The sequence below is a fragment of the Canis aureus genome, chromosome 12 (assembly GCF_053574225.1).
Source record: "Canis aureus isolate CA01 chromosome 12, VMU_Caureus_v.1.0, whole genome shotgun sequence".
Taxonomy (NCBI): domain Eukaryota; kingdom Metazoa; phylum Chordata; class Mammalia; order Carnivora; family Canidae; genus Canis; species Canis aureus.
In genome coordinates this window covers 7,399,714-7,411,976 of record NC_135622.1, presented here as the reverse complement: position 1 = coordinate 7,411,976, position 12,263 = coordinate 7,399,714, and the positions used below count along the sequence as shown (strand labels likewise).

Here is a 12,263-nt window from a genome sequence, read left to right as displayed (position 1 = left end):
TATTATCCTTGGCTACGATTACATCTGCCACACCTCTCCATTCTGAAGGCTCATTCTCCTTCTGTGTTTAGACCCTCCAGCTAACATCCTGAGAGGCTGACATTTTCCTCACAGCCACTCACCCAGGAGTTCTAGGCATCCTTTCAGCCTTGCCCAAACCAGCTGTTATGTTGGTAGTTTAAAAAAGGGACTTCTCTTTCTAAAATTTCTTCCTTGTTTATAAGCATCTGTTCTTTCATAAAGAGCTGCCCTTTCCCTATTATTCCCCACACTCTCATTTTTTTTATATCAATGTGTTCTAACATTCCTTTTTTTTAAAAAAAATCATTTTATTATTTGTTTCCGTCATTATTCCATCTGATACCCCAAGTACCCTCGATTTGGCCAGTTGGAGCCCTGTCAAGCTGCTCCTCTGTCCTTTTGCTGTTTCTCCATCCGTTTTTCAGCACTTCCACACTTGCTGGCACAGTGAAATGTTCTGTGATCACCTTTCACTTTCCTTGCCTCAGCCCTGGAACTGTCCGTTACTTCAGGGAGCCCTGGTTCCTTTAAGTGGTTAATGATAGTTAGGTACTAATATCTGAGCATAAGATAGGTTCGTAGCCACAAGTATGTCATTTGCTTCTAGGCCCTTTTAAGTGAACAGAGCTAAGGGATGTGTGTGCATGTGTGTGTATTTGATCCTGATTTCTCTAATTCTAATTTAACAAACAGGTTTTTTCTTTGCCTTATTTTGTATTTGTATTTGCCTTTTTTTGACATCAAGAAACCTGTTATGTCTAACATCAATATATTTACCCATTTGCACAATACACAAAAGTAGGTTGGAATTGCTACATGAATACCACTGTCAACAGTAAATCTATTAAATAATGTTTTAAGATTTCTTTTTATTATTATTTTTTAATTCTTAGACTATTTCCCACTGCGGTCATACAGTTAGAATAGTGAGTTCAAAAAATTACTTGGATTAATTTTTTTATTTTCTGGATGCTTATATTGTCTATTTGCATATTATAGGTTCATTTATTTATGTTAACATTCAGTTTTAGGCTTTTTCTTCCCCATTATTGCTGAACTAACTTTGCACATTAAAAATAAAACATTAACATGGTTCACAACTCAAATATATAAAAAAAGTATGCTCAGAAGATCCATAAACTTCCATAACATTCCTCCAGTTTTGGGTGCCTGGGTGGCTCAGTGGTGAGTGTCTGCCTTCAGTTCAGGTCGTGATCCTGGGGTCCTGGGATCGAGTCCTGCATTGGGAACCCCGTGGGGAGCATTCTTCTCCCTCTCCCTATGTCTCTGCCTCTCTCTCTCTCTCATGAATAAATAAATAAAATCCTAAAAAAAAAAAAAAAAAAAAAGCATTGCTCCAGTTTTCACCCCTCCCTCGAAGACATCCAATTTCATTTCTGGGTTATCCTTCATTTCTTTTTGCAAAGTGAGAAAGCAGTCCTATGTCTGTATGTAATATGTGTGTGTTCTTTCCTAATATAAAACATACTACACTAGATGTCTTCTTCTGTACCCAACTTGTTTCACTTAATATATTTTAGAAATTATTCCATATCATAAAGAGTTTCGTCATTCTTTTTTACAGTTGTATGTAATACTTCATTGCATGTATATACTGTGGTTTATTCAGTCTTCTTTTTATAGACATGTGGTTCGATTGCTGTGTTTTGCTATTACAGGTAATGCTACAAAGAACAACCTGTGTGTATATTTTTGTTGTCTTTATGAGATTGTGTATTTGGACTCAGTTCATCAGAAACAAGGCAGCAGAAGTCATATGATGTTATAGTGATTAAAACTAGTGCTGTGTGTTCATTTTTAGGAGACCAGGATACAGTTGCAGGGCTGGAAAAAGAACTGAGTAATGCCAAAGAGGAGCTTGAGCTCATGGCTAAGAAAGAACGAGAAAGTCGGGTGAGTGTTCTATTCTAGTAAGGCTAATTTCTAAATTCTTGTTATTTTCTTTCAAAATAGTTTATATAGAAAAGAGTACAGCTGTCCAAGTATAACACCTAGGCCCAAATGCAAAGTAAGGCTTTTTTTTTTTTTTTTTTTCTTTCTGGAGAAAAATAGAATTGCTTTATGTATACATTTTCTCAAAAGATACTCTTAATGTTTATAAATGGAGACCATTAAGTTTTTAAGTCTGAAAAGACAAATGCCAATTGGCCCATTGCTGGTTGGAATAATTGTAATGGACTTGTGAAAAAATGAGATACTATATAATTGCTGCTTGGAAGTATGACGTTAGAATCCATGAAATTAGTATTAGAAACATGGAATAGAAGAATTTGGGGGATGATCAATGATGTTCATTGAGTTCTTGCTATATGCACTGCACTGTACTGGGTAGTTAGATTAGCACTAAGGCTTAAGCTCTGCAAAATAAGTGGTATTGGCCCTACTTACAGATGAAGAAGGTGAAACACTGATTTTTTATTTATTTATTTTTTAACATTGAGATGGGAAGGAGCGCCTGCGTGGCTCAGTCAAATAAGCATCTGACTCTTGATTCCAGCTCAGTCAGAATCTGAGGGGCATGAGATTGCAGATTTCTTTCTCTCCCTCTCCCCCACTTGCTTATGCAAGCTCTCTCAAAACAAAACAAAACAAAACAAAACAAAACAAAACAAAACCCTAGAGGTGGGGAATTGTCATAGAACTAAGACATACCAAAGCTGATTTAAATTCAGGTCTTTTGTGATTTAAAATAATTGGTAAGAAGCCCTTACTTGGAGCAGATCATTTTCCCATTATGTTGTATTTCTAGCAATAGAATTTTCATGGGCTCCTGCATTAAGTTTACTTGGCTTCTCAGATTTGTTCTACCTCATTGCCAGAATGAGATCTATCATATAAAACCTGTTTTCATATTTGTGGTAAAATTGTCTTATTGTACCTCTTAATTTCTCTTATTACTGTATTTCTTCTTACAACCAGACTCCTGTTATATGACTCAAGTTTTGAGGTTATGAAATTGTGTGTTGTTTTAAAAATACCAGTTTTAAAAATCCCCTAGTTCCTCTCCTACTTTTGGGTTCCACCCTAGCATTATCTGATTACTCAATGTCAGATATTTCAGTTTCCATATGGCATTCCTGTCTTTCTCATATATGCTTGTTTCAGAGTAATGTTAACTTTTTGGCTCTGTCCTGTTTGGGGGAATCATAAAATTAAGACTATGTATAGTTGTTTTGAGTGAGTTGTATTTAGTTATATTGCTTAACTTTTATGTTCTTAATCACCAACCTCTCAGTTCGATGCCATATATATTCATTATCACATTCTGATATTAGATATATGCCAAAAGCCATGTGGGTTTTCCTGAATTTTTAAACATTCCTTCTACCACCTTGAAATAATAGTAATAGTGGTAGTAACAGTTATCATTCACTCTTTGCCTGCCAGCCACTTTTAAATACATTTTTTCTATTCTCACATAGCCCTGAAATGTAGGTGTTATTTCTGTTTTACAGTTGAGAAAACTGAAGCTCAGTTTAAATGTCGTGTAGGAAGATTATGCCAAGATTTAAAGCCCAAAACCCTTGTCTGCTTGACTGTAGACCTTTATCATGCTGCAATGTTTTCTTCTTCATGTTTGAATTTTTCTTATATGGGGCAAATACCTGGCTATATAATGGTAGAGGTCTCTGAAGGGAGCCTAATAGGTAACACTCCTTTTTTCATACCCAAGATCTAAACAAACTGAGAAATAAAACAACGTAGTGGCAGATAGTTTGGTATTTTATCAACTGCATTACTGATAAAGGCTTAAGTAGAGAACTTAATGCAAGAACCAAGGGGTCCTTTAGCCAAGCCCCAGAATTAGGTAGACTTATCTACCCTAGTCGCAGACAACATTGGGCCTCTGCAGACCATTCTGCATGATGAGAAAGAGCCTGCCCTTGGAGAAGCAGTGGCAAAAAACAGGCTTCCTGCAGGCAGGTGCCTCCAAAAGAAGAAGAAAGATGGAGCGGTGTCAAGCCTGCCTGGTTTCTTCTTCCCCAATATACCATTAAGATAAGCCCCTTTACCTGCCTGGGGCTGAGTAAAGGGATGGAGAAAGGTGAGGAGTAATACTAACTGAGGTCTTTCAACAGGGAAGAGTAAATGAGGAGAAGCATTTCTTCCTAATGCACCACAGGAGCCCAGAACATCAAATAACTTTGTGTAGTTATAAATCATCACCAGCTCACAGAGTAAACTGTCAGCATTGATGGAATTCAAAGTAAAATTCTTACTGCTTATGACTTCCATGTTATATCTTAAAGAAAGAGGTGCTGCTTTCTTTAGGAAGCTTGGCTATACCTTAAACCAACTGTATGTCATCTGTCTTCCTTGTCACACCAATTTCTTTAATTATCTCAAAATATAGTTCCTTATGGTGTGTACTTACAAATAACTTGCTATTACCATAAAGAATACATGGATGTGTAGAATCTACAGGGCATTATAACCTCGTGTTCTGAGTCTGCTTCCTTGAGTTTACATTCTGAATCTCACACTTCCTAGCTCTGGGACTTTGAACAGGTTTTCTTGATTTCTCTGCCTTAGGCACTTCATCTGTTTACTGGGGAATAGAAGAGTAGTGATTCAGTTGTTGGGAGGATTGACTCATCTACTAATGGTGACCAATTTTTTTAGTAGCAGAATAAACTCATTAATTAAACATTTGATATGTTTGATAGTGCTAATTAAAAAAGTGCTACCATTACAGCTTCCCATTAAACACCCTTTGGTACCACACTATGTGGTTTATTGATCTGATCCAGTAGAACACTACTTGTCTTCTAGTTGGCACTTGCATTACTGGCTGATGGTGATCTAGTATGGAAAAACTTTGCCTTGGTATTCAGAAGTAATTGTGACAGATACTGTGTCTTCTACCTACTGACTTCAGGATTTCTTCTCTCGACAGATGGAACTTTCTGCACTACAGTCCATGGTGGCCGTGCAAGAGGAAGAGCTGCAGGTGCAGGCTGCTGACATGGAATCCCTGACCAGGAACATACAGATTAAAGAAGACCTCATAAAGGTCTTTCAAAGCTTTTTAAAGATCATTGAAAATGACTATAGCTCAGAATACCTGTGGGTCATCTTCAAACATTTGTATATTTTGAGTCCCTTGGCCAGTCCTTATTTCCTTGATGTGCTGTCAGTTTGAGCCTTTTAATATCACCGTATTTTTGACTAGTATTAGAGTTGCTGAGATTTCATAAAGAATATATTATTTCATATGGCTTATCAATATTCCACTTGGAAATATGGTAGACTATTTGTTCCTTTGCTGCTCTGCCAAATAGCAGGTTACAATTCCGAGAGCAGGAGTCACATGCTCCACTGACTGAGCCAGTCAGGCACCCCGTGGATTTATTACTAGCTTTTTTTTCTTGACTTTTAGGACCTGCAGATGCAACTGGTTGATCCTGAAGACATACCAGCTATGGAACGCCTGACCCAAGAGGTCTTACTTCTTCGGGAAAAAGTTGCTTCAGTAGAATCACAGGGTCAGGAAACGTTAGGAAATCGAAGACAACAAGTAAGCTGTTAGAATATAAACTTTATTTTTACTGTGACACAAACAGTGGAAAAGCTGTCAATCTCAGTTATCTCTGAAGGGGTCTGTTGATGGGATTCCATAGAGAATTTGTGCTCTAAAGTTTCCTGCCTTGGTCTGGAGCAGCAATTGGTGCCTTAACTATTTGTAATTCCTTTGTAGCTACTACCCTTTAGCTGACCTTCCTTCAGTGCCAGATGTCTGAAAAAGACCTACTTGCCTCTACTCCCTGTCTCTGTTATTATCTCTCTCACTAACTACTCATTTCTCTCTAATCCTGGCTTTAACTCAAGCAGTTCACTTAAAGTGCTGCTGATTGTGTACTGTCATAGCTCATTTTCTTTACAGCATTTCCTGTAGCTCACTGATACACGTCTGTGACTGTTGGGGTCTCCTCCACCCACTAGGTAATAAGTTTATCCCTAGAACAGAGCCTGGCAGTTGGAATGTGTTCGATAAATATTGAATGAATGAATGAAGAATATGAGTAAGTCCAGCTGTATGTCTCCTTCTGGCCCTTCCTCTCTTTCCCTTCCACTCCCTTTTCTTAGCCTCTTTCCTGTGCTTCTGAATTCTCTCTCCTCTTTCTTCTTCTTGCTTCTGTGTTTAATTTCTGCCCTGTATAGTTTTAAAGATTAAAAAAAGAATGTGACAATGATTTGAAAACTGTAAAATATAATAGAACGTTAAGCAAGTAGTAAGATAGCTTTTTTGGTCATGGTGCATGTGAACAGATTTCCTTTGACTAATTTCTCGGGATCCACTGTGGCTTCAGGTCTCATGTCTCTGCATATTGCTTCTGTTCTTTCCTCAGTTGCTGCTAATGCTCGAAGGGCTGGTGGATGAACGGAGTCGGCTCAATGAAGCTTTACAAGCAGAGAGACAGCTGTACAGCAGCCTGGTGAAGTTCCATGCCCATCCAGAGAGGTAGGAGACTGACGGCAATGTTTATCCTTCTATTCCTCTTTAGGTGCAGGTGCTTATGACCTCAAAGCAGTGAGTAAGAAAGGCAGAGACAATTACTAGTGCTACTCCATTTGTCGTTTGTTGTATGGGGGTCACTCTGAACCTAAGTCTTGAGTCTTGAATCTTGAATAGGGCCTATCTCACATAGCTACACAGAGATCAAACGAGAAGACTTGTCAGGTGACTAAAATACTGCCTTGTGTGTATGTATAGTAAGCACTCCATGTATTCCCCTTTCCTTCCTCTGTCCCATGTCCTGGGAAAGGCTGTTCCATTCTAAGAGTAAGAATATAAAGGATATTGATACTCACTGAGTATCACTGAAGAAAATATATTTACCATGATGGCTAATATCAACCCAGGATCACTGATAGTAATCATGATCAGTGTATATGCTTGCACTTCCTGCTTTTCAGTCACATATATTATATTGTTCTGGTTCATTTCATATTCCCTTTATTTTTTTTTTTCTTTCTGCCTTCACTCTTGTCCCTTTTTCTCTTTCCTAATTTTTATTCTTTTACTATTCAGTTTCTTCTGGTTGTTGGTTTGTTCAGTTTAAGCATTGTGTATCCTTTTACTTCAGGAAAATGAAAGCAGAGCAAAGGTATGATAAGACAACTTGATTTTATTACTTATTAAAGACTCTCTGGATTTTTAGTCTCTCTGAACTGGATTCCTTTTTAGAACTGTCCATTTTGGTGATCAAACGAGAGAACACAGATCTTCAAGAGCAGTCCTCCTTTGTTCAGAGTTGCTTCAGCTTGCATTTAGTTTTTCCTGGGCTTTTGTTTTTCAGAAACTAATATTTATAGTCACAAAGTGAAATTTCCCTTATGTTGGCTATAGGGGTATGAGATAAGTCTGAGGAACTATAATTTAAGTGACATTGGGCCACAATCTAGCATAAAAATGAAAGCTTTAAAGAAAGGATCAGGCTTTGCTAATATGTCAGCAGTGAAGGATAACAACACCAAAACAAAGACAGCATTCAATTATTGTGTCCTAGAAAGTGTCTTTGAGAAAGTCTCATGGCTCTTTGAAGTATATGTAGACTCATAGCAATCAGTAGCTAATCCATCTTCCTTCCTTGTGGCATGTTTACTCAGCTCTGAGAGAGACCGAACTCTGCAGGTGGAACTAGAAGGGGCCCAGGTGATACGTGGTCGGCTAGAAGAAGTTCTTGGAAGAAGCCTGGAGCGCTTAAGCAGGCTGGAGACCCTGGCTGCCATTGGAGGTGGGGAACTGGAAAGTGTGCGAGTTCGTCACAAGCATGCCTTCTGAGCACTGCAGCCCAGGATGGAAAACCTTGTTTGCACTAACCTGAGAGCCCTGTCTGACTCTGGCAGAATTCAATGGTGACTTGCTAATGGTAGAACGATTACAAGTAGCATCAACTACAAAGTGAAACTCACCTTAGTCTACCTGTATGGCACTGTACATATCTATCTCTGAGTTAAATGGTGGAGGTTACAAAGTATATGTGCACCTTTTAAATCATTCCATTTCAGCTTTCTCACCCATACTCACTCTTTTCCCTGGCCCCTCCTTGTTCCCTCATCTCTTTCCATGGGCCAATAAAGTTTATTCCTCTCCTGCTCTCACTGTCCATTTCATATGTTCCAGATCATGTCATAAATGCATGCGTGTGTATTTTTGCCATCAGTCAACTCCTGCTCTATGAGTGAGAAAATTTTTTTAATCAAATAAATTCAAGATGAAAGAGAGAGACATTAAATGTCTATAAGAATGACTTTGCAAAAAAAAAAAAAAAAAAGAATGACTTTGCAAAAGAGGTATAATCCTTATCAGAAGTTAATCAAACCAAGTCTTGCCATAGTAGACTACAAGTATTGGAAGGGTCAAGTCGAAGAGAGGAGGCAAAGACAGAGTGTTAACAGTAAACCTTCTCCTCTGATATGGTTTCATAGTTGATATTGAATAATGTTGATAGTGAAATTAGATTAGTGAAATGCAGATTAAATTACATTAATATTTTCCCTTTAAGCCAAGGGTATACTATGTAGTCAGAACACAAATTCAATAAAAACTCATTTCAATTTTTTTTTTCTAAATATTTTATTTATTCATGAGAGAGAGAGAGAGAGGCAGAGATACAGGCAGAAGGAGAAGCAGGCTCCATGCAAGGAGCCTGATCAGGACTTGATCCCAGATCCCAGGATCATGCCCTGAGCTGAAGGCAGACGCTCAACTGCTGAGCCATCCGAGCGTCCCTCATTTCAGTTTTTATTTTTATTTTATTTTTTTAATTAATTAATTTATTCATGAGAAACAGAGATAGAGAGAGAGGCAGAGACACAGGCAGAGGGAGAAGCAGGCTCCATGCAAGGATCCTAATGTGGGACTCCATCCCGGGTCTCCAGGATCACACCCTGGGCTGCAGGCGGCGCTAAACCGCTGCGCCACCGGGGCTACCGCCTCATTTCAGTTTTTAAACATGGAATTGGGTGAAGAGGGATTGAGGCTTTCCAGCCTGTCTTTCAGAGCATGATTCTTTATATAAAAAGATAATTTCAAATGCAATGTTCCCCTTTAAATTCAGCATTTCACCAAACTGCTTATTGCAGCCAAAGGAAAGTAGTGCGTCTAGTTTTTCATTTGGTAGTGGCACAAGATGGAGCCCTAGGCTTTTCATGTTTTTAGTGCTTAACCATTACTACATTAAAATAAGTAATTAGCAGGCCTTGAAGTGTTTGAATAGTTCAGCAAGAAATGTCACAAATCTGGGTTCATATTGTCTCAGTGCTTTCTTATGGGAGCGTGACGGGCATAAGGAAGGGGCCCTGGAGATTGTATTTCTAGCTTAAATGTCAAGAGTATGAAAAGTAGCCAGGATTATTTAGGAGCTTTGTGGGTTCAACACCATGAGGTTTCATAGTTCTGCTGGTTATAAATTCCCTAGACTAGAAGCTAAGATTTCAGGTTTTAAAACATGGAATTTGGTGAAGAGGGCTTGATTTTCCAGCATCATGAAGGTGACTGAGTACTCTTTCTCAGGGGGTGCACTATGATTTTTTTTTTCTGTTTTCCCTTCATTTTTCACATGACCATTTAATTTCTTTCACATTCATGTGTTGACATGGGCTGCCTTACATTCTAAATTCTGTGCAACTTTCTGTAACTTTAGCCACGTATGTAACAACAGATAGAGCATCAGTCAAACCAAAGTGGACAGGGAAGAAAATGTTCTACTAGAGAAACTCCCTGGGATTTTCTGATGAAGTATTTTGCAGAAGATTGATCGCCATAAACCTTCCCTTAATGAAATGCTTTCCAGTTTTCATGGCCTTTGGGGTGGGGGTCATTTAAGGAAGGGGATAGGGAGTATGAGCAGAACCATCACTTTCTTAGTCTTCTAATCTTTAGAGACCTTTTCCTGCACAAGGCTAAAAAGAAAGCGGGTAATTGAACTTACAGAAATGTCACCCCAGCAAAGACTACTCTCATATGATTACAAGGCATTTAGGAAGTATTTTCCCTTAATTTTGCTAACAGACCAAGGAAGTTTTCTAAGTATTCTGTTAAGATTCAACCATGGATGATTCTTGGATTCTAATGGTTTATAGCAATTACAGTAATGTCTGATTACTACTCCTACTTCAATCATCTTCTAAAAGTAGGAATTTCCATTGGTATCTTGAAAATATTAAATGTTACTAAGTGTTAGAAATATTAAGATAGCTAGTTGAATAATGAGAAACCCAACTTCCAGTTGAAAAATGATCAAAATAGATTAGTGGGAAAAAAATAAGTGAATCCTGGTCCTGATTTGGATCCTGAAGAGACAGACTAACTTATGCTACAGTTGGTCCTTGGGAAATGTTTTAGAAAATTAAGTTATTTTGTGGCAAAAAATAGAAGTTGCTCCTGATACCGTAGATATAACTAAAATCTGCTACTAATGTCCTGGAATGAGCTTGCGAACAGCTACCTGCTGAGAGCTTGCTAGTCTTAACAGTTTTGTGTGATTATTTGGCATCTTATTAGAGAACTCACTCTGATGAATTTTGTTCTGTAACCCACAGATAGAGGAATGTTACCTTTACTTAATCAGATTTTTAAAAGATTTGTCAATGTTGCTATATAGAGTAAGAGATCTATAAAGATTTAAAAAATCATGACCTATACAGGATATTAGATCCTAGCCACAAAAAGCTTCCTAGAAAGTTCTTTATTATATTCTACTTGCACAGTTTATATACCTAAGTGACCTCTGGGACAGATATATATATATATATATATATATATATATATATATACATACCTTTCACTTTTATGCCTATTTATAGTAATTTGCTATCTGGTTCTGGAAAGTTTGGTTCACAGATTCAAAATTCAAGAAAATTCATGTTCTGTCTCTTTTCAAGTTTAATCTAGGATTCTCTGATTAGGGAAAGGAGAAGCAGATCAGACTATACTAACAATTGCTCCTTTCATTGAGAAATAAAAGTTGACTTACCTACAGTCCCATCCCTTTAGACTATAAACCTCAGAGGGATGATACTTCAGTTCTTTTGCTTTCCTTGAGCTAGTATTAGTAAACTCTAGTTCCTGTTTGTTAGGATAAAGGTATTGTTTTCTGCTTTTATGATCTTTTTATATGAAAAAGTCATAGAATCTTCACATTTGAAGTCCCTGAAAAACTCAAGTTGCCTCTTCAACTAGGGCCTCAGTAATAATTCTGTAGGTTTATAGCCAGTGTCCTGCAGGGAAATGTGATAATCACCCTGAGAAGCTAGGAAGAAATCATAGTAACCCACACCCTTAAAGTCTACTTTCTGTCTTGCCTTGTAGAAATGATACAGAGGTAGAATAAATGAAATTAGCTTTCTTTTTCAGATACTGACATCCTGTGAGATATGAACATGAGCATATAGGATATTTTCTCTTTTAAGATTAAAACTTACCTTTTCTTCTCACTTTGGTCGCGAAGAACCATCAGTACTACAAAGAGTAGCTAGGAGTATGGAGCATATAGGAGGGAACCTGGTAATAAAAAATAGAAGGAATGAGTCAATGAAACAATACATCAGAATGATTTCCATAGGTTAAAAGTTTCTGAGTTTTAAAACTTCTTGGAATATGGATTTAAGACATCCTCTCACTAGACATTTAGAGTAATAACTTTGTTAAACAACTTCATTATAATTAGAAGACAGGCATGTTGCTTTTAAGTAATCTGAGTATTGACAGAAGGTAAGTCCTCAACTTCTTTCAGTATAATCACGTAAGCCAGGATGAACTTCCCAAATTAAAAAGTTGCATTGTAATTTTCTTCGAGTAGAGGATGAGAAGTGGAAGGGAAACACAACATGTAAAGCTGACAATACTAATTTTACCAGATGTCGAAAAGAATGATCAAACTTATAAAGTGATGTGCTAATTCTTTTTGCATTACTTTCCCTTTACGCTGCTTAAAGTCAAATTCCAGAAATACAATTTTTTATTTATCATACTGTTTTCCTTTTGCTAAATGAAGGATAAAATAGAAAGTTCAGCAAGAAAATGTTCAATGGAAAATAATATGAAGAATAGGGGTGTTAAGAAGATGAACTAAATCAGCTTCTGTGTTCCCTTTAAAAACTCATAATTTCCTAGCACATGCATGTAGCTTTGCTTTTAGTATATAACTTGAGTATGTAGTGCTTCCTTTTACAGTTATCAAAATCATTGCTCTAAAATACCAGCCTCTCAATCT

General features: G+C 37.4%; 1 protein-coding gene across 26 annotated transcripts in view; it reads left to right on the top strand.

The window, feature by feature from the left end:
- Nucleotides 1-12,263, top strand: part of PDE4DIP (phosphodiesterase 4D interacting protein) — a 221,081-nt gene that overhangs the window by 158,368 nt on the left and 50,450 nt on the right. For all 26 annotated transcript variants that reach the window (XR_013348904.1, XM_077842606.1, XM_077842604.1 and 23 more), the window contains 5 exons: nucleotides 1,844-1,935; nucleotides 4,940-5,056; nucleotides 5,423-5,560; nucleotides 6,393-6,505; nucleotides 7,654-7,781. Coding sequence is in view for 25 of the 26 variants with exons in the window: in XM_077842606.1 (XP_077698732.1) it covers nucleotides 1,844-1,935; nucleotides 4,940-5,056; nucleotides 5,423-5,560; nucleotides 6,393-6,505; nucleotides 7,654-7,781 (588 nt within the window). In the remaining variant the exon portion in view is untranslated. The remainder of the gene's footprint in view (nucleotides 1-1,843; nucleotides 1,936-4,939; nucleotides 5,057-5,422; nucleotides 5,561-6,392; nucleotides 6,506-7,653; nucleotides 7,782-12,263) is intronic.